General features: G+C 37.8%; 2 protein-coding genes across 2 annotated transcripts in view; both read right to left on the bottom strand.

The window, feature by feature from the left end:
- Positions 1-23,009, bottom strand: part of LOC127177453 (Fc receptor-like protein 5) — a 118,753-nt gene that overhangs the window by 67,688 nt on the left and 28,056 nt on the right. The gene's annotated exons all lie outside the window — the stretch shown is intronic.
- On the bottom strand, positions 1,579-12,919 carry LOC127177458 (uncharacterized). Its single transcript, XM_051129746.1, has 2 exons — positions 12,155-12,919; positions 1,579-1,825 (listed from the first exon to the last, which is right to left on the bottom strand). Exons 1-2 carry the CDS (start codon positions 12,890-12,892, stop codon positions 1,805-1,807), a joined length of 759 nt encoding a protein of 252 aa, XP_050985703.1. The 5' UTR covers positions 12,893-12,919; the 3' UTR covers positions 1,579-1,804.

The raw sequence follows: 23,009 nt of genomic DNA, 5'->3' as shown, positions 1-23,009 counted from the left end.
AGATCCAGCTCTTGGGTGACTCTCCTCTCTCTGGGTGTTTGCAGTAATAGAAACCCTCATGTGACTTTGAGACAGTAGTGATGCTCATCTCTGTAGTTTGATTCTGGATGAGTGATCCATCTTTATAGAAATCAGCTCTGAGGTTTGGTGAGGTTGTATGTCGATATAAACAGTGCAGAATCAGATGATCTCCTTCAGTCACAGGATGAACAGGACTCTCCAGAATCACACCAGCTACAGAAACAGAACAAACAAGGACGTATGGCATTAATAGTATAATTATCAAAAAAAAAAAAAAAAAAAAAAACACAGACTCACAGTGTACAGTGATATTAACAGGATGATGTTTCTCTCCAGATTCAGACTCACACCAGTACACTCCAGTGTGTGATGTGATGGTGGAGCTGATTGTACATGTAGATCCTGTTTGTGATCCTCGAAGTAATGATGAACAATCTTCCACTCCCCAGTGGTCTGTGTATCTTCTCACTCTCCATCCAGTAGAGTTACTCTGGTCCTCACAGCGCAGAGAGAGAGAGACAGATGTGAAGTGTTGAATTCTGCTGGGACTGACGATCAGAGAGACTGGAGGAGAAACACCTGAGATGACAATTACAACTTTACATCTGAGAGTCTCAGACTGGAGAATAGAAACTCTCTTTATTAAATATGAACCAATTGTTTAATAGGCTGGTTTCTCTCTCTCTGCTCTGCACGAATAAACTCCTGTGTGATTTAGAGCAGCAGAACTGACAGTGTAGTTTCCTCCTGCTCCTCTGCTGCTGTCTGAGAGTAGATTATAATGATGCCTGTTCCCTGTAATACCAGAGAATGTATTTAATATTAAATAGTATTTTGGATTTGAATAAAATCAGCAAGTTCAGAAGTTTCCACATGAAACACATTATAACTTACTTAGTGAGACAGTTAAGGTGAACCAGTTGAATGTCCAGCCTGTAGAGAAACTGTAAACCTCACAGATCAGAGTCACTGGATCACCTTCAGTCAAGCACTTCTGTGAAGAAACACTTAAAACTGCTTTGGGATCTAAAATTGAGAAATCACTCATTAATAACATGATAAAAGTGTGTTTGTGTGTGTATGAAGAGATGATCAAACTCACCTGATACTGTCAGTGTAACTGCATCACTCATTTGTGACCAGCGTGATCCTTCTGTCTCTGATCCTTTACAGGAGTATTTACCTGCGTCAGACACAATAACAGAACTGAATGTGTGTTCCTGTTGTTTACTGACAATCCTGGTTGAACCTTTTTTATACCAGCTGTAGCGCCAGCTAGTGACTCCTTCACCATATATGTCACATCTGAGAGTGACTGTGTCTCCTCTGAATACATGTTGAGCAGGTTTAATGGTCACTTTGGGTTTTGGTCTTTCTGTACAATGACAAAAATAATATGCTATTTTTGTTGTATGAACAGTTTATTGATTGTAAAACACATGCTAAATCAAATTAGACTAACATTTTGTTCTCGATAGCTGTTATTGCACTAATTCAGTGTTTTATGAAATTATATGTACATTATGTAAGTAAAAGTACTTGCCGTATATTGTCACTGTTACTGATTCACTGTAATCTGTGTAATATTTTTCGCTTCGTGCTCTGCACTTGAACGCTCCTCCATCAGAGACTTTTGCAAGTTTGATTATTTTAGTTGCAGCTCCAGTAGATTCACGGTTTGAGTCTTTTCTCCAGAGAAACACCCATCCATTCTGTGAGTGAATCAGCTCACATCCCAGAGTAACTGAGTCTTCAGTAAACACTGAACTCTGAGGCTGAACAGTCAGAGCTGGTTTAGAAAGGCCTGCAATATAAAGTTAGTTGGATCGTGAGTTTTGAAAGTTTTCCAGCGGAAGATCTTGACCTCTGGTATATCATTAATATACCAATCGGGAGATCACTATGACTCATGCAACAGTTTTAAGGCGTTTTGTTAACGTGAGCACCCACATAGCTGATGCTTCAACATTTTTTAACAAAAACTGAAAAACTTCTAGCACTTTCTCACCAAACCACCCCTCACACTAGTGCATGGACCTGCTCAGCAGAACAACACCCAAACAAGCCCCACACAAAAGAATCTATAACACAGGAACAGAATTGCACTTAGATCACACTTGAACAGAACATAAACCACTCGCTAGACTATTGATTCAGTCTGTTGATTTTATGGACAATAAAGCTGCAAATAGCAATTCTAAAAACAAACAAGTTTACATTCTTATGACACATGAAAAGACTTGAAAAGAATGAAAAAAAAAAAAAAACTAATGCTCAAACTCACAAATTTTATATTAATAGCCTAGAGTTCATCCCATTGCTTACATCTGAACCAGCAGTCAAAAACAAATTCGCCTGCCCATTCAGTCCTGCTAGATAATGCTAAACAAACTTGGCTTGCTGCCCCCCGAAATAGGCTCAAACCCAAGGCTCAACTTGAGCTTCAAGTTAGAATCTCCTAAAAAGGCTTATTGAGGACAGCAACCGACTGCAAGTAATTTAGAGGTATAAGAGAGAAGATCACTGCTGCGGCAGAGGAGTACATTTTGAGCCTCACACTGGGAGACTCTCCAGAAATAGCTGAAAAGGAAGCAGGAGGAAGATGGAAAGGAACGGAAATTGAGGTATGGGTGAGGTTGATCAAATCTGAAGTGGGTAAAAGGTTGGGCTGCACAGGAGGAAAAACAGTTTGAACAATGGCTGATGTGGATATTTGGGAGATGTGGGTTTGATGGGCCTGAGAGAACTAAGGGCTTATGGTTGCGGTCGCAAGACCTGCACTAGTGGAGGTGGGGGGCAGGAATCAGTGGTGGAGGTAATGAATTATAACTAATCACATTACCGTAATTAAGCAGTTTTTTTTGGGTACTTGTACTTTCATGAGTATATAGTCTATAAGTAAGTGAATTTGAAACCAAAAGTAAAACGCAAGTGCACATACAAAAACATTTAATTCCCTGCATTTTGAGACTGGCTCCCTAATTTGCACAAATTATTCTACATACAGTATCTTCCAAAACCAAACCTAGCTTTGGCTAGACTGTGCGGCTGTAATCATCGCTTTGCTCTGTACCATGCTAAAAGAAAAGAAAAGAAAATAAATAAATAAAAAATCTCTATTTGCAGTTTGAATATTGAGAGAGTATTTTGGTTATGGTTGCACTTATTGTTTGCACGAAATAAGGCTAAGAAAAAAATGTATTTGTTATGTTTATTTATACTGTTTTTATTTCTATGTCCAGTTTGTGGAAATAAGTTCAATTAAGAAGTCAAAAGTTCTAGAAGCTCATAATTCATGTACACAGCATGTGGACACATATAAACACTGAAGCAGTGTTGAAGTTAACGAGATAATTAGGTGATTAACAAAGTTAAGAGTCAAGTCAAAGGAGAAAACCAAAAATTTTTAAGCAACCAATATAGTGGTCAATGTTTGCATTAGTTGGGCTCTTGACCCTTAAATCTTTAATACCAGATTTTGTTTGGCTGCTGTATTTGAGTTAAAACAGCCAGACAAGCCAAAAGCTCAAGTCTCCAGGTGATTATGTTTTAACATATTCATTGTTTGATGTAAAGCACCCAGAGTCTAATCTCTAAGTTAGTTTTTTTTTTTTTTTTTTTTTTTTTTTTTTTTTATTGTAATAGCTTTGACAATCCACAGAAGAACCAGCACTTCCTATACATTTTGGAAAAAAAATTTTTACAACCTGTTTAAAAAAAAAATAAGTATTTTTTCTAGGCACACATAGACATCAAGAACCAGCCCATGAATCTCAACAATGGTGACAAACGGCATATTCAGATAAACAGATCAACTCTGAACTCTAATTTATTCATGCCGCAATGCATGATGGGAGTCATGGATGTCCAGGTACTCTTGGTTCGCCTTTTTGTGTGAGCTTTTCAAATGGACTTTCAGATTCGTGGGGTTTTTCCCCTTGAGAAGTATTCCACATATTGTATCACCTGCTTCTACAACAAGGCACTTGCTTTTATTTTTGACACTGTCATAATCAAAGAAATCCCAAATAGGCCGCTTTCTTCCGACTTTCACGCTAGCCGGCGGCGTCGCAGACAGACTATGGACACGTGACGTCACAGACTACGAGGTGCCATACGGGTCAAACACCTGGCTTAAAACTGGCAGCGTGAAGTAAATAGATTTTAATTCAACCCAAAAGGCTTATGTACACACAGAAAAAAATGGTGCTTCAGCGGTTCTTTGGTGTGATTGTGGTGCTATATAGCACCGTTAGTGTATAAAGAACCGGTCAAGCCCCTGTCTGGTTCTTCAGCGGTTCTTCAGTGGTTCTTTGGGGTCGTTAAGGTGCTATATAGCACCACTGCCATACAAAGAACCTGTTAAGCCTCTGAATAAGGATCTCTAACTCTCTCTTAAACTCTTCAGTTGGGGAAAAGATTAAAAACAACATTAACATACAGTGTATTTCCTGAAGATTTTTTTGCCCCTAAGGCCCCCATAAGGAAATATTTCCCACATAAGACCTTTTGACCTTAGAAAAGCATAAAAGTGATTCAAGACATTTTGCCATTGTAGTAAATATATTTACTACTATTGTAGTAATACAAGCCCCTATGATTGTTTCTATTGAGCACCATTTTTGTTGAAGTAATAAAATGCTATACACAGCAAAATCCCCAGTGTTAATTTAACACTCTGAGTGTGGACACATATAAACACTGAAGCAGTGTTGAAGTTAACGAGATAATTAGGTGATTAACGAAGTGATGATTGAACATTATTGAAGACACCTGATGTTAATAAGCAGAATCACCAAAGGAGAAAACCAAAATTTTTAAGCAACCATTATAGTGGTCAGTGTTTGCATTAGTTGGGCTCTTGACCCTTAAATCATCAACATTAGATCTTGTTTGGCTGCAATTACTGAGTTATAACAGCCAGACAAGCAAAGAGCAAAAGTCAATAAGATGGCATTGACTATGCTTGACTTAATCATCATATAGTGACTTGAGTATTTGACATAGAATTTTCTTACCGATTACAAAAAAAACTGTGAACAAAAGATCAATCAGTTTTGCCATAATCAGACAGATGATGAAACAAAGTTTATCTTAATTTAGACACACAGACATGAAGAATCAGTGTGAGAATCACAACAACGGTGACCATCAAAAAGCGTGTTGTAGCCAATCAGAACTCATCCATGACTCCCATCATGCATTGCGGCATGAATAAACTATGAGAGTTCAGAGTTGATCTGTTTATCTGAATATGCCGTTTGTCACCATTGTTGAGATTCATGGGCTGGTTCTTGATGTCTATGTGTGCCTAGGTAAATTTTTTTTTTTTTTTTTTTTAAACAGGTTGTAAGAAAAAACTTTCCAAAATGTATAGGAAGTGCTGGTTCTTCTGTGGATTGTCAAGGTTATTACAATAAGCAAAACAAAAAAAAAAAAAAAAAAAAACACCTAACTTTGAGATTAGACTCTGGGTGATTTACACCAAAAATGAATATGTTAAAACATAATCACCTGGTGACTTGAGCTTTTGGCTTGTCTGGCTGTTTTAACTCAAATACAGCAGCCAAACAAAATCTAGTATTAAAGATTAAAGGGTCAAGAGCCCAACTAATGCAAACATTGACCACTATAATGGTTGCTTAAAAATTTTGGTTTTCTCCTTTGGTGATTCTGCTTATTAACATCAGGTGTCTTCAATAATGATCAATCATCACTTTGTTAATCACCTAATTATCTCATTAACTGTGTATGGTACATCTGATGGTTCTACATAGAACCATTTGACAAAGGTGCCATATAGCACCTTTTAAAATAGGTGCTATATAGCACTAAAAGTGGTTCCCCTATGATTACGAGCCAAAGAACCACTTTTAGTGCTATATAGCACCATTTGTTTTTAGAGTGTATTTACAAAGACAAAAAGTTGGTTTTCGTTTTTTTTTTAAAACTCTCGTTGTTTATTACCTCATTTTGGAAAGACATTATAGCTAAACTATCTGTTTACTTCAAATGTGAAATCCCTCTAACCCCATTACTGTGTCTTTTAGGTGACCACTCACAAATTAAACCCACACCGGACTACATTGCCCCTATCCTTCTGTCTCTAGTTATTGCCAAGAAAACAATTTTAATCAACTGGAAAAATAAAAACACAGTATCCGTTACACAATGGCAACAATTATTAAGAGATTACATTAATCATGAAAGACAGATAGCCACAGAAAAACATAAGATATCTGAATTTAAACAACTATTTGGTTCCATTGCCCCTTTTTTACATATTGAGTTGCCCTGATTGGTGAATTAATGCCCCACAATAAATTCACACTATATGGAAGAATGGTGATAATAATAAGAATTATTTACGGTGGAACATCTGCAATTTATCATACTGGAATACTATAAATATTAATATTAGGGTTACTATAATCATAATTTATAATTATTTGCTAATCTTGGTCTGCATTTAGTTTTCAGTCCTCTACTGTTTTTCTCTCTCTCTCTCTCTCTCTCTCTCTTTTTTCTTTTCTTTCTATTATTATTATTATTATGATGATACAACTCTATGTACAAATCCACATAAGCTGCCCTTTTTTTTTTTTTTTTTTTTTTTTTTTTTGTTGTTGTTGTTGTTGTTGTCCTGTACTTTTAACGTAAAGCACTATATGCTTTGCATCTATATAAGTATGCGCATGTTTGTATGTATATTTGTTATGTAGCCATTACTCTTGCTATGGCAAGTTGTTATTATTACTAACATTATTAGTATAATTAATATAATATAATATAATATAATATAATATAATATAATTAATATTTATTTACCTACACGTCCATAAGTTTACTATCTTCTACTTTCATATTATGGCACCATTTGCCCTACATCTGTATGTGTATGGATGTGTGTATATTCATGTACACACTGTTGCTATTACTTAGTGTTGTTATTATTGTTATTATTATTATTATTACTATTACTATTATTACTACTCTTATCATTCAATTTGTTTAAACTAATTAATATTTATTTCTGCATTCATTCCTGGGGTATACTGTAATTTATTCCCTTTTTTTTTTTTATAATGTTAGTTTTTGTTGTATTTGTTTTTCTCTTTTCTCCCCTCCCTCATTTTTTCTTCCCAAGATATAATTTCTCTCCTTTATTTTTATTTTTTTGATTTATTTTTCCTCTGTTTCCATGGCTTTTCTTTTCCTCTCTCTCTTTCTGGTTCTATCTTTTCTGTCAAGTACTACCTCTCGCCTCAAAGAGAGCAATATGTTTTTACAACATTGAACCGCCAACAGGTCTGGCAAATAAAAACAGTATGGTTGCGAGAAGAAAATTTGTGGAAGCATTGACATTAGCATTACTACCCATGAACTTCACATAGTAGAGTCGACAATTAAGGCGAGACCGCAACTAGATTGTGCACTAATGATCTAGAAGGGGCCTGCCAATGACCTACGAAATGAAGAAACGGGTTCATGATTTATTCCACCGTCTGTTTCCACTGTCAGTTTGAAACCAATAGTCCCCTAATACCTCCCTGTCCTCCCATTTTTTCTCTCCATGTCTCGTTTTTTCTTCCTCATCTTTTCTCTTTATTCAACATTGTTCACATTTCAGATCCTCTAAAATTATTTGCTTATATTTATTTTATATTTATTATATATATTTATTATTATTTTTTTTTTTTTTGTCTGTTTGTTACATCCTCTTTATTTATTTTATTTTTTTTTTTTCTCTTGTCTATTTATTATTATTATTTTATTTTATTTTTATTATTATTATTTATTTTTTTATTTTTATTTTTATTTTTTTACAGAGGATGACACTGTAACCGACAGCAGTATCAAAGGAATGAATGAATAAATAAAGTTAATAAATATAATAAACTTGAAAAACTAAATAGCAGTTGAACTTTATATACCCATGTAATGACAGCACTTATGTGTAATGTAAGTGTTAAATAAGTTATATTTAAAAAAAAAGAAAAAAAAAATTTCTTTACAAATTCGACTACAATAACATATTAATAATATCATTGCCATTACTTTTTTTTTTTTTTTTTTTATTTAAAGGAGAAATGTTTTTTTCTATTTTTATGCTTTTTGTTTTGTTTTGTTTTTGTTTTTCTCCTCAATCCATTATTCACTGTTTAATTATTAGTACCAATAACCCTACTGCCTCCAATAACCTACCCCCTTCAAATAAGATATTAAGGTGTTCCATTGTTATCATTTATAATAGAATTGCACATTAATAATATTGCTATTATTCTTGCTGTTATTATTACTATTATAATTTTATTTATTATTTATGTATATATATATGTATATATGTATTTTCCCCCTATATATTAGCTGTGGAAATCCTTTTTTGTAATTGGTGTTACTGTTGTTTGTCTGGTTGTAGTTTGTTGTTTTATCTGTAATGTATGTGTATCTACTGTCACTCTTCAATAATAATAATTAAAAAAAATAAAATAAAAATAGACTCTCGTTGTTATTTTTATTTCAGTTAACGAAAATGCTTTTTCAATTCTAGTTTTAGTTTTTTCGTTCGTTTTCGTTAACTATAATAACCTTGGGTGGTGAACCCCGTTCCTGGAGAGCTGCAGCCCTGCAGAGTTCAGCTCCAACCCTAATTAAAACTCACCTGCCTGTAGCTTTCTAGTAACCCTTCAGACCTTAATTAGCTTGTTCAGGTGCGTTTGATTAGGGTTGAAGCAAAACTATGCAGGGCTGCAGCTCTCCAGGACCGACATTCGCCACCCCTGACATAATGTATCTCATAATCTTTAGTTATATATGATCAAATGCACATTGTCTGCTTGGTTTGAACACATACTTTTCTGCTTTTCTGTTTCTGCCACAGGATGGCCATCCAGAAGTAACTAGGAATGACACAAGCTTCAGTCTGGATCCAACCCTTACAAAGATCTCAGATGACCAAACACCTGAGAAGAGATGATGCCTAGGACCTTAGATGAAGCCAACCCTGAACCAACATGCAAAATTACCAGATTTTTCTAAAAGTTTAACTACAACATATAATCATTGCTGTTAATAGTGTTCACTTTTTGTTTGAATACATGTCATAACTGGATGATTTTTTCTCTACGTACAGTATCTGACATATGGACATCACCTAAACATAGTCACTACTAAGCTTCTCCTAAATGTAATATAGAAATTAACATTTTCTGTGAAGCTGCTTTGCAATGATTTGTATTGTTCTCTTTATTTATTACAGGCCCTAGGCCCAATAGCAAGACATACAACATATACAAAAAGAAAAAAAAAAAAAAAACAAAAAAAAACAGTTACATAAACATATAAAATACACCCTTTTTCACAAGAGTCTTAAAAGGCACTCATACCAATGCTTCCATAGATGTGATTGATATCGGACCGAACTACACCTGGGACTTGTGAGCCTTGCTATAATACAGTTTTGTGACTCATCAAGTTGACACATAAACTTATACATTAGGTTCCTCAAACAGGCCAGTAAACAGCTTAGCCTCAAGTCACAAAAAAGCTTACTTGCACTGCTGCTCCTGGGCTTCTTCAACAGTATCCTCAGACAATCATTATATGCTACCTGCAGTTTGCGCATGGTCTCTTTTTTGAAGTTGACCTATAATGGGGCTGCATACATAGGGGTACAATAAGCACGAAACAAGTGCACTTTCACATCATCAGAGCAGTAATGAAATTTCCTGACTAACATGTTCGCTTGGATATACAACATTCGTCTTTGCCTATACATGTCAGCATCATCTTCCATCTTGTCAGTAATAATATGCCCAAGATATTTTATACAGTTAGATACACAGATACAATGTCCAGACAAGTAAAACCTAGGGAAGTGCAACTTCTGATCTTCCTTAGTCCTACAAACCAACACAAAACTCTTCTTTGCATTGTACTGTACATCAAACTCAACCCCATACCTGGAGCATATATCCAACAACTGCTGGAACCCAACAGTGCTGGGGGACATAATAGCTAAATCGTCTGCGTACATCAGGTGGTTTAACAGAGTGTTCCCTATTTTCCAACCCGTCTTACATTTCCTCAACTGCTTTGAAAGTTTATCCATGTATAAGTTAAACAGGGCTGGAGACAGAAGCCCCCCCTGCCGTACTCCATTACTTACACTGAAAGGTGCCGATAAGCTATTTCCCCATTTAACCTGCATACTTTGTTTGGCATACCAGTAAACCAGTATACGTATGATGCATCCCGGCACACCCCTAAGCATGAGTTTAGTAAAAAGCTTATGATGATTTACTCTGTCAAATGCCTTGGACGCATCAATAAACCCAATAAACATTGTAGAGCCCTGTGTTGAATCTGTAGGATTCAACAGCTTCTTTCAAGGCATACATAGATCGGTACTGTGCTGAGACTTAAAGCCAAATTGATTTTCTGTGGTGCAAATGAGCCCACTCAATCTATCTAGTAGCATCTTTTCTAACACCTTTGAAAGAATGCTAGCTAGAGCAATGGGTCTATAGTTGTCAAGACTCCCTATTTTTCCTGCCTTGTCCTTAATGACGGGCACTAATGTGACGGTCAACATGGTGTCTGGCAGTATACCATGAGTCATCAGCCCTGTGAAGCAAATGGATAAAAGGGCTGCCACTCTAGGGCTGGCAAACTTGAGATGCTCCGCAGTAATGTTATCTTTACCACTAGCTTTGTTATCAGCTAGTTGCTCTATAGCATTATAGACTTCATTGGGAGTAAAGTGAATTACATCCTCATTTAACTCACCCACACAATAGGGCTCACTTTTAATACAATTAAACAGAGTTGCATAGTGCTGTCTCCACAGCTCTACTATATTTTCTGGACCAGATACACCCTCAATATAGCAAGGCAATATTGTCTTGGCCCTATTTGTACACTCAAAAAAGTCAACTAGCCACATACTTGATTCAAATATGTCTGATTAACAAGAATAAAACAAATTTACTTATGTTAAGTGATTCATTCTTGTTATTTGAAACTAAATTAAGAAATAATCAAATGAATTAGATAAGAACTTGTTGATTCAATGAGACTGAGGCACTTCAGATCAACGACTCTCTCTGGTGAGTCACTGCACATGCTCAGAACTGGGGCGGAAACACACGGGTACATTTCAGCCACACTACAGAGTGTTCAAGTAGCACTGACACAGTGTTGGAGTTAAGGAGATAATTATGTCATGATTGACCAATAATGATGAACACCTGCTGTTTACAAGCAGAATCACAGAAGGAAAGAAAAACACAAGAATCAGACACAGCCGAAGAGAAAATGAACTTAAATAAATGAAGACATTAAATCTCTGATTAAACAACTCCACAAACAACATTACAGTTTGACTTGATTTCTGTCATATATCCACAAATATTCTTTGAGAATTTTATTTATTTTATTTATTTATTTATTTAAAAAATTTTAATTGACCTCACCATCATGGCGATCAGGGTTTACTTTAGTTGGACTCTTGACTTTTGATATTTTTTGGCTGTTGTAATTACGTGTATGAAGCACATCTATTACAGCAAAGTGAAAAGCCAAAAAGAAGTCTGATGAGGTGTTTTTGGTTAATTTTTATTGGTTGTGAAATCATTAACATCCAGTGGTCTGATGCACGGATGTCATGCAGTGGTTAATCTATTTTCATAATGTTTACAACAGGCATATGAACTATTATGGATGTTTATCTTATACACTAAACCTTGAAATCCACGGTGTCACTTTGACACACACAGACATCAAGAATCAGCATATGAATCTCAACAATGGTGACATTCAACAGCTGCATGCTGGGAGTCATGGGTGTGTTTTATAATCTGCTGTTACCCAGCATGCAGCTGTTGAATGTCATTGTAGATTTAGGTTTGCGTGCCTCATAGAATCGCCGCACAAAAGTGCCTTCAGGCCACAGCTCTGGATTATACATTTCATCTACTTCTTTACACTCTGTGGTTATTTTAAAAGAACTGAACCGACTTTGTACAGCTTCTAACTTTTGGCAGGTTACATCACACCCAAGTTTATCTTTCATATATTTAGTCAAAGTCTCAGAGTCCAAATCAGGAGAGAATTTTGTTGCAAATACACTCACCAGTTTGGATTTTATGACTTGGATGTCTCCACCTGTACCAGTTCCAAAAATGCCAGCAGGTTTCTTCCCTTTGTGAGGATTCAGCCGAGGTTTGAGCTTTACTGAAGCATTTTCATGGACCTGTTTTCTGCGGTTGTTGCTCCTCTTGTCCTGTACCAGGTTCCAGGGTGGAGTAGCTGCCATGTCACTCCACTCCACTCCACTTCTGCCTGAGACAGAATTCTCCATCTGGCTTAAATCTCCTTCGCTGGTCTGACCCTCCATGTCATCTTGGGTCTTCTCACAGGCTTGAGGAGTGGACACTCTCTGAGTCGTCACAGGCTTGATGGTTTGGAGAACAGGCCCTCTCTTCAGATTTGGTCTAGGCTGCTCAATAGCACTCAAACGTTGGTTTATGTCCGTGGTAATAATCCGCAGATCGTTATAAGTGTTAGTCTGCAGAGACACAGCCTGTTTCATAGTTGTAAAATCCACACTTAGTTGTTCAATCTTACCAAGCAAACAGGACACATCAAGGCTGTTAAAAGTCACAGGTGGAAGTTCATCAAGATGGTGAGAAACAAACCGAGGTACATTTTCACCAGCTTCATTAAGGAGCTTAAGGCAACTCCTGATGTTCTTTGAGTCTTTTTGAGGTCCGGTGTGAGCCACAAGCTTGCGAGTAGAACCTGGACACAGTTCGAAAAGCAGTTTGGTGGAGTTTGCAATCCATTCTGATCCAAAACAGTCCGTAGCCATCAAAACAATCTCATCCTGCTTCACAGTTTTGAGCTTAACAAACAAAAAGTTCAAAAGCTCATCTTCCACAATCACTTGCCCTGTATCTGTATGGTAGATTTCAGGTTTTGTTCGAATTTTGCTTCTGCCTGTAGCAGCTCCACATGCAGCTCCACATGCTGCGGCAGCCATCTTGTCTCTTGTCTTATTGTGAAGTGTTGTACAAATAAATGTGAATTGAATTTAATTGAAAACTGTTCTGGGATCTGAAATTGAGAAATCACCCATTAATAACATGTTAAAAGTGTGTTTGTGTGTATGAAGAGATGATCAAACTCACCTGATACTGTCAGTGTAACTTCATCACTCATTTGTGACCAGCGTGATCCTTCTGTCTCTGATCCTTTACAGGAGTATTTACCTGCGTCAGACTCAGTAACAGAACTGAATGTGTGTTCCTGTCGATTACTGACAAACCTAACTAAATCATCTTTATACCAGTAGTAGTGCCAGCTAGTCACTCCTTTACCATTTATTTCATATCTGAGAGTGACTGTGTCTCCTCTGAATACATGTTGAGCAGGTTTAATGGTCACTTTGGATTTTGGTCTTTCTGTACGTTGACAAAAATAAAATAATGTTTCTGTTGTATGAACACAGTTAATTGATTGTAAAACTATGGTGACCGGGAGGGGACACCTTCGGTTCACTTAAGTTTGTCAACTCGTGGGAATGTGATATTATGTAGTGGCCACGAGATATTAATTCATGGGAACGTCATATTAACTCGTGGGAACGTCATATTATGTCGTGGCCACGAGATATTAATTCGTGGGAACGTCATATCAACTCGTGGGAACGTCATATTATGTCGTGGCCACGAGATATTAATTTGTGGGAACGTCAGATCAACTAGTGGCCACGAGATCATTTTGTCGAGGTAACGACATCCATTTCTCGTGGCCACGTCTTATTATGTTGAGGAAACGACATGCGCTTCTCATGGCCACGAGTTTAATGCGTAAACAAACCTGCGTGACCATAGTAACCCGGGATTATCGGAGATAGATTATTAATGTTTTATTTTCAATTAAGCAATTAATATATTAGTTATTATAGAAATTAATACAATATTAAATGATAATATTATGCAATGTCCTTTGCTGGTTTATGCTGGTCCTTAGCTGGTTTAAGCTGGTCCCTTGCTGGTCATGTTGCTGGTCAAGGACCAGCATGAAGCAGCAAAGGACCAGCTTAAACCAGCATCAAAACCTACCTAACCAGCATTCCAGCATCAAAACATACCTACCAGCATATGCTGTTTTTTTCACCAGGGCGGGCACAGACAACATTCGCGTAGACAGCATCGCATAGTATTATCATTTAATATTGTATTAATTTCTATAATAATTAATATAATAATTACTTAATTCAAAATAAAACATTAATAATCTATCTCTGATAATCCCGGGTTACTATGGTCACGCAGGTTTGTTTACGCATTAAACTTGTCATTGTCATTAAACTTGTCATTGAAGCACAGATTACAGCTATCTCCGCATTGATTGTGTTGATGATCTTTTGTGGCACCTCTTTTTCGAGGTAGAAGGTTTGAAACATTGATTTTGGCTCTGTGGTAGATCCTGCTAGCTGTTTTCTCCACGTTGAACAGGGCTTTAGTGACATCTATCTTTCTAGCACTGAGGTCATTTGTTGCGGTGTGAAGAATTACGTGTGACGGTGCACCTAACACATCCTTTCGCAGCAGCCTCAGAGCTGAGTGTGAAGTGGGACACCAGAACTTCTTCACAGATCTCCCCGGGAACAGTCGTCTGGGGTCAAGATGATGGCCGTTGGAATCACAGAGTATTACAAAGTTGTCTTTGCTCTTCTGTTCTCTGCTGGTGCTCATGAATGGTGGTGACGTTATAGTAGGTGGATGACTCTGTGTAATGCTGCTGTTCTCTTTCCTCTTGACGTTTTGAATGGCTTGAGGAGACTGACAGGTTGCAGGAGTGAAGGAGCTCTGAGACTGTGAGCTGATACACTGCTGATATTGAGTTGTGTTTGTGGTGTGTTCAGTCAGGGTATCGTGTGTTTGGGTGCTGACACACTGCTGCTGTTGAATTGTGTGTAGCTGGTTTCTGGTCTCTTCCAGCAGTCTCTCCAGTGTGTGGCCGTGTTTTTCTCTTCTGGACAGTTCCTCTCTCACCCTTCTCAGCTCCTGATTGTCCTCCTCCAGTTGTTTTACAGCACTGCAGAGCTGTTGAAGTTGTTGCACACTGTGGTGGCTGGTCAGGTTTAACAGATGATGGAGATTGTTGGAAGTTTCCTCTTTAAACAGGAAGAAGTCCTGCTTCAGCTCAGCGATCTTATCTCTCAAAGCTTTTATCTTAGGAGACGCAAGAGTGCTGGTGTGTCTATGTGTTTTAAGAGTCCTTGAGCTGGTGTCAGAGATGGTAACTGGTGTGGTACAGGGCACTCCTACTGTGTGGCTGATCATTTTAGGATCTTTCTTAATCTTCTGAACCTCCTGTTTAAGGTTTCTAAAGCTCTTCTGAAATTCATTAAGGCTGGATTCCGGTCCCTGGACCATAACTGTGCCATTATGATAAAGATTCAACTTTGTGTCATTCTCTCCTTCTAGAGTGAGTTGTCTACCTTTGCTAATCCCTCCTTTTCTTTTACATGTCATGGTCGAGCAGAGGGTGGTGTGCCAGGTTAATGGGTGTTCAGTAAAGAAGAGCAGGTTACACCAGACTCTGTTGTTTTCTGATCCACTGTAGTCAGACAGCAGTATCTCTGGGTTCTCTCTCAGGATAATCTCTTTCATCTTTTTCTGGTCTTTTGTAGATTTAACTTCAGCTGAATATATTATCTCCAGGACCATGTTGCTTTTAACTGAAGTAACTGTCACTGAATGTTAGCTTGGCTTGTGGTAAGCTTGTTGTAATGAATTTGTATGTGGTGTTTAGTTGAATCTTTTTGATGATGTTTTTAGAGGTCTTACCTTAGTAATCTTCTGCCTCTATTGTTCACAAATAAGTGCCCGCCGAGATTTTTCTCTGACTATTTCGGGAAAAGATTCAAAGCTTCGAGAGTGTTGAAAACAGTGCGATCTGGTGGTTAGTAAAAATAAAGCAGCCAAAAGACTAAAGCTCTGTCAGAAGAAGCATTCAGCACAATTTCCATAGATCGGTCCATGTTATATGCACAAATAAAAGCCTAACCTGTGTGTGTTTGTTTGTTGAATTTCTGACTAAATTAATTTACCCATTGAACAGTGCCATTAAATGCCAGTACGAATATCATTATGATATAATAGAAGAACAATGTACACATTGTAACGCCACACCAGCAGAGGGAGCCCTCACCCATTGACTGCCTGTTGCTGCTCCCTCTGCTGCTTCTCTGGTAACTTCCTGTTTGGTGGCCATTTAAGGAGGCCTAAACCAAACAGGTCCCGCAAAGTATTGTTTTGCCTGTGTGGACTCTACTAAGCGTTTTCTCAGATTTCCTTGCCTTGTTTTTTGTTATTTTCATGGTTTGGTTTCTTGTCATAGTTTTGCCTTGTTTTTGCCATTGTTTTGTTCTGTTTCCTTGCCATAGTTTTTGCCTTGTTTCATTGCCTTGTTTATTTTGCTACTTTGACTGCCCTCTGGTATTTTGACGTTCTGCCTGTTTTCTGGATTACGCTATTGTTTTGCCCTGGTTTACTCTGTTTGTTTGGAGATCGACCCTGCCTGTCTTGACCACGATCTGTGTAATAAAGCTCGCACTTGGATCTATCACGCTTCCCTGGAGTCTCCGTTACAGAATACTTCGCCGCCCCAAAGATCCAGCAGCTTTTGGACACAGATCAACCATGAACCCAGCATCACGCCTCCTCTGCCTGCGTCAAGGTAATCGGGCTATAGAGGAGTATGTGGAGGATTTTTGTAATTTGTGCCATTTGGTGGACTTCAATGATGTTGCCCTGAAAGGTATTTTCTGTAATGGTCTTAAGGACAATTTATACAACCTCATGCCAGACAGTAGATGCTCGGCCACACTAGAACAATACATTGACTTTGCACTGCTGCTGGCTGGTTCACCATTTACTGTGGGGATTGCTAATGAGGAACCCTGCTATCCCCCAGTGTCTCCCAACTATTCTTTCATGTCTGGAATAGTTAGTATCATGTCAGAACCCTCTCACGCCAAGCCTGCCAAGCCAAAGCCAGTTCACGTCATGCCTGCCAAGCCAAAGCCTGCTCAAGTCACATCCACCAAGCCAAGGCCTGCTCACATCACGTCTGCCGCTCCAGGGCCTGTTCACGTCACTTCTGCCAAGCCACAGCCTGCTCACGCCATGCCTGCCGCTCCAGGGCCTGCTCACGCCATGCCTGCCACTCCAGGGCCTGCTCACGCCATGCCTGCTGTCCCAGAGCCAGTCCACAAGATGGCCGCCATCCCCAAGCCTGCTCACAAGATGGCCGCCCCATCTGAGTCCCTGGCCAAGATGGCTACCACGCCCAAGCCTCATCAGTCCAACACCATCTCATCCAAATCTCATCTCACCATGTCTGCCACACACAAAACAAATCAAGTGATGCCTGATCCTCCGGTGTCAAGTCAAGTCAGGGCTGCACGTTCAGTGCCAAATCAAGTGACAGCTGTGTTTCCTGAGCCACGTCAAGTTACAGCTGTTACTTCGGAATCAAGTCAAGTTACAGCTGAAGTTCTTGAATCAAGCCAAGTCACACTGTTCTCCATGAATCAAGCCAAGATACAGCTGTTCTCCATGAGTCAAGCCAAGACACAGCTGTTCTCCACGAGTCAAGCCAAGTCACAGCTGTTCTCCACGAGTCAAGCCAAGTTACAGCTGTTGTTCCTGAGTCAAGCCAAGTTACAGCTGCTGTCTTCCCCGAGCCAAGCCAAGCCACAGTTGATCTTCATGAGCCAAACCAAGTTACAGCTGACCTTCATGAACCAAGTCAAGTCACAGCTGATCTTCCTGAGCCAAGTCAAGTCACAGCTGACCTTCACGAACCAAGTCAAGTCACAGCTGGTTTTCACGAGCCAGGTCAAGACACAGCTGTTCTTCATGAGTCAAGTCAAGTCACGGCAGACCTCCCTGAGTCAAGTCAAGTCACGGCAGACCTCCCTGAGTCAAGTCAAGCCACGGCAGACCTCCCACAGTTAAGTCAAACCACGGCAGACCTCCCAGAGTCAAGTCAAGTCACGGCAGACCTCCCTGAGTCAAGTCAAGTCACGACAGACCTTCCTGAATCAAGTGAAGAAACAGCTGCGCTCCCAACAGCACCTCTTCACGACATGGCTGTATTGGCAAGTATTGTTTTGCCTGTGCGGACTCTACTAAGCGTTTTCTCTGATTTCCTTGCCTTGTTTTTTGTTATTTTCACGGTTTGGTTTCTTGTCATAGTTTTGCCTTGTTTTTGCCATTGTTTTGTTCTGTTTCCTTGCCATAGTTTTTGCCTTGTTTCATTGCCTTGTTTATTTTGCTACTTTGACTGCCCTCTGGTATTTTGACGTTCTGCCTGTTTTCTGGATTACGCTATTGTTTTGCCCTGGTTTACTCTGTTTGTTTGGAGATCGACCCTGCCTGTCTTGACCACGATCTGTGTAATAAAGCTCGCACTTAGATCTATCACGCTTCCCTGGAGTCTCCGTTACACACATATATTAATTCCATATGGCATATATTTCTTTTTCTTGAAATAATTTGTATTCTTCATATTACTTGTATGACTGGGTATTTAAAAATGTAATTATTAAATAGGTACCGATGAAAATTAATGTGAATCGCGCACATGACTGGGCAGAAAGTGAGGCTTCTACGAAAAGGATTTCTACATTAACAAGCCTCGAATCGAGGCTTCATCTGGTATGCCCTTTAACACAAGCTCTGATGTTTAAATGTCATTTGACAAGTTGACAGTCATTCAAGATTTAGCGACCCAAACTTGCTAATGATGTGGGAACACAAATTCGAAAAGCATATGTTGTCCCTAAGAATGTAATGGCATCTCTCATAAAGGTGTGCATCTTTAAAGTCTAAAATGGTCTAAAAAAAACACTTAGACTCTTCGCTAATTAGCACACAAAATACCACCGGTATACTACGTCCGCTGCCCCCACATTCTTTTTTAAAGTAGCGCCCCCAGGAAACTTGTGGATAAGCGGAATAATTGACTTCGGTTCATTTAATTCTTAGAAAATAAAATGTGTTGTCAATTATTCCTCACATATTTCATGAGTTTTCACTCAATATTAATATGTTAATATATAATAATATATTAATATTCATTCATTAATAACATGTTAAATGTGTGTTTGTGTGTGTGAAGATATGATCAGACTCACCTGATACTGTCAGTGTAACTGCATCACTCATTTGTGACCAGCGTGATCCTTCTGTCTCTGATCCATTACAGGAGTATTTACCTGCGTCAGACTCAGTAACAGAACTGAATGTGTGTTCCTGTTGATCACTGAAAAACCTGACTGAATCATCTTTATACCAGCTGTAGCTCCAGCTAGTGACTCCTTCACCATATATTTCACCTCTGAGAGTGACTGTGTCTCCTCTGAATAAATGTTGAGGAGCGGTTCATTATGTGAGGAAATATATGTGCTGTATATTGACACTGCTATTGGTTCACTGTAATTTCTTCCTCTAGTCACAACACACAAATAACTTGCTAAAAAGATGTATTCATTATCAATAAATATCATAACGCTCTTTTCACAGCTAGTTTGTAACAGTGTAAAATCACTCATATGTAAATATGTGATGAAATTCACTCACTTGTACAATGTACTATTTGAGGAAAAATTGATGAATTAATTTCTTTAACTGTGTAGATGAAGATGGGGGTATATATCCACTACTATGTTTTTGTAAAAATCTCCTATGTAAAGGTAGTTTTTTTTACAACAATATGAGTGAGGTATTCAGTCATTTTGTGTACTGCAGTTGACTGAAAATTTGCTTTTATTTCTTATAGGAAGGAATTACAAAACCATGTTAGATACAATCAGGGACATGTGACCAGTAAGAAAAGTATATTTGTATCAAAGAAATAGATTAGGAAACCATTCTAGCATATACAGATTTGTCTATGACAGGGCCTGACATTTTAGGGTTGAAATGCATCTAAAAATGTATTTTATGTATTCCTCCATATGACTCAACATTCAGATTTAAGAATAAGATCTTTTTTCCACCAAGATGTTTTGCAACAAGTGGAAATGTACATTTCTGGTAGAATGTCCCAGATATTTAGTTACAAACTGAATATCTAGTTAAAGCATCTGTGCAAAACAAACCTGCAGAACTAATTCAACAAACACTATTACAAAGCAAAAAAAAAAAAAAAACTGACTGAACTACACAAATTTCTCTTTCACAAACAGCACTAAATGCACACCTGCTCCCTCAAGCTCATTTATCATATATCATGAACTACTGTAGAGCTGGATTTGAAAATCTGAGAACAGAATGCAAGAAAAAAAAAATCCAGGTACACTAAATCACTTGATCCTGTTCATAATTAAAATCAATTATCATCCACTGAAATACAGAGAAAATAATACTCACAGAGCACAAGAGGAAGTTGACTGAGCTCCATACTGACCGAATAATGGCAGACGGTGAAAGACACAGACTGTGTTAAAGCATCAAGACTTCCTGATACCTACAGTCAGATCCAACAGACAAATGCCTCACGTGTTAGAGAGAAAAAATCTGATTACACTGATAATCTTCATAATGTGTTCAGAAAATATTAACTGACTAGCGTGCAAGTTTTTGACAGATGTTGTTGTGATTCACTATCAAACTGAACAGTATCAGTTTTCCATTATGAGAAATAATATTATTGTATGAACAAGGAAAATGAAACAATATTTTGATAGACCTTTATTGTAATTATAGTATTAACTGTATCTAAAACTCAACGGAAGTAAAGAAGTAGAAACTAGTGATCAACTGCTGCTCTCACACTGGTTAATGTCACCAAGCTCAAACAAAACAAATCAAACCACAACTATGAGCTCATACCCACCTGTTTCTATTCTCTGGCTCTGATGGTGTTGAGTTTGGCTCTGATATGTTTGTGAACACATAAAAAACATACAAATACACCATTTCACACACCAAGACAAGGGATGTAAATTAAGCAGTGGTGTAATGTAACAAAGTAATAATACACAGCAAAAACCTCAGTGTTACGTTAACACTGCTCAGTGTTTATATAATCCACACTCAGAGTGTTAAAAAAGTGACTCTGAAGCAGTTTTGAAGTTAATGAGATAATTAGTTGATGAACTGTGAGATGATTGAGCATTAGTGATGAACACCTGCTGTTAACAAGCAGAACCACAGAAAAAAATAGAAACAAGATCAGAAAAAAGAGACAAGATGAGCAAAAATACAAGAACTACAGCTGACTTCAGCTACAGCCTTAGATGAAATCAACACAAGATAAAAAGACATTACATCTTTCAAGATCTCAACAGGGGATGATTAAATAACTCCACAAACAACATAACATTATATTTCAATAAAGACATAATCAGCATATAGTGGCTTTAATAACTTGATTGTTTTAATATTTAATTTTGTTGTTGACCACTTTTGAAAGTTCTTCTTCACTTTAAGCTTTATTATTATTAGTAGTAGTAGTAGTAGTAGTAGTTTTTTTTATTTATTTATTTATTTTTTTTTTTATCAAACAGACTTAAAGAATCAGCATTTGAATCTCAATAATGGTGACATAACATAAAGCTTCATGTTGCAGTGCATTCTGGGAGAACAAATCAAAACTCACCTGCAGCTCCCAGCATGCAATGCGATATAAATTATGCAGCTGAACTGTCCTAGTATTTTCTTTTATTCGTACAATTTGCTTTTGCTTTGCTATGTTTGCTGTGACTTTTAGTAGTGTGTTTTGTGATGTTCACAGTTGATCTGTTGATCTGAATATGTTGATAAGTGTCTGGTGCTTTGACTTTATTAAGAATTGATATATTCATATAAAAAGTTTTGCATTATGAATTGTATTATGAAATGTTCTATGAATTATTATTTACATCATTATTAATTCTTATAAGATCATGTATCCAATATATTACCAGTCCTTCTATGATTTTAACATATAAATTCATATGTTGTTGCTTATGTTTATTTTAATCAGTGTCTTGTTCTATCTCTAAACTTTTATCCAGACACATATAGATGTTCTTGGAACAAAAGAGGGGTGCAAAAGTGTCAAGATCTCTATGCGTAGTCGTCTAAATTGATTAGAGTAAAGGATGTCCAGCTCGTGTTGGCCCCAGGGGTGATAAACCACAATGCATAGTGTTTTTCCAGTCATGAGCTGCAGTCGTGACTGACCTTTAAAAACATTGTGTGCTTAGTTAGACACAAAGTAGCGTTGTTGAAGCAGGAAATTGCCACTTTCCTTGTCTGATAAGAAGTGTTTGAACTGCACCCTTGACAGGCTTATTTATTATTCTCGTTTAATGCAGAATGACACTCAACACATAGGAATCTGAAAACATGTTGTTTGCTAAGCATCACTTTTGCTTGCATATGAGGGTTTTTATAAATCTCTAACCTTACAGTTTTTCTTAATAGCGTAGACATTATATTAGAAGCATTATATTAGCCACATATCATCAATCTCAGACCATTGTCTTAAAGATTTCTTAAAACTATTAACACTGTTCACTGTTCGACTTGTTTCAACTTTAAAAGCTCTTAACACCATCACAATGTCACCACAACCGGAAGTTCTCACCATGCAAACACTGGTGTGCAACATTTGAACATGACAGTGAGAACCACAATATGTGTAAAAATAAGCATGTGTGAATTCATGTGCTGTGGGTTAAAACAAAACAAAACAAAACAAAAAAAAGAACGTCTAGGTTACATAGGTAACCCTCGTTCCCTGAAGGAGGGAACTGAGACGTTACATATGGGAACTCGCTTGAGAGTCCAATCATCTCTGAGCCTTATTCAAAAGGCCAGTGAACATTGGCGAGTGGTATTTGCATGCCTAGCCACTCCCCGTACATACGGGTATATAAGATGGCGGCATGCAACCACTCATTCAGGTTTTCGCTGAGG

The sequence above is a fragment of the Labeo rohita genome, chromosome 15, assembly GCF_022985175.1.
Source record: "Labeo rohita strain BAU-BD-2019 chromosome 15, IGBB_LRoh.1.0, whole genome shotgun sequence".
Classification (NCBI taxonomy): Eukaryota; Metazoa; Chordata; class Actinopteri; order Cypriniformes; family Cyprinidae; genus Labeo; species Labeo rohita.
The sequence above is the reverse complement of the archived record's forward strand: the minus strand, read 5'-3'. Positions and strand labels throughout refer to the sequence as shown.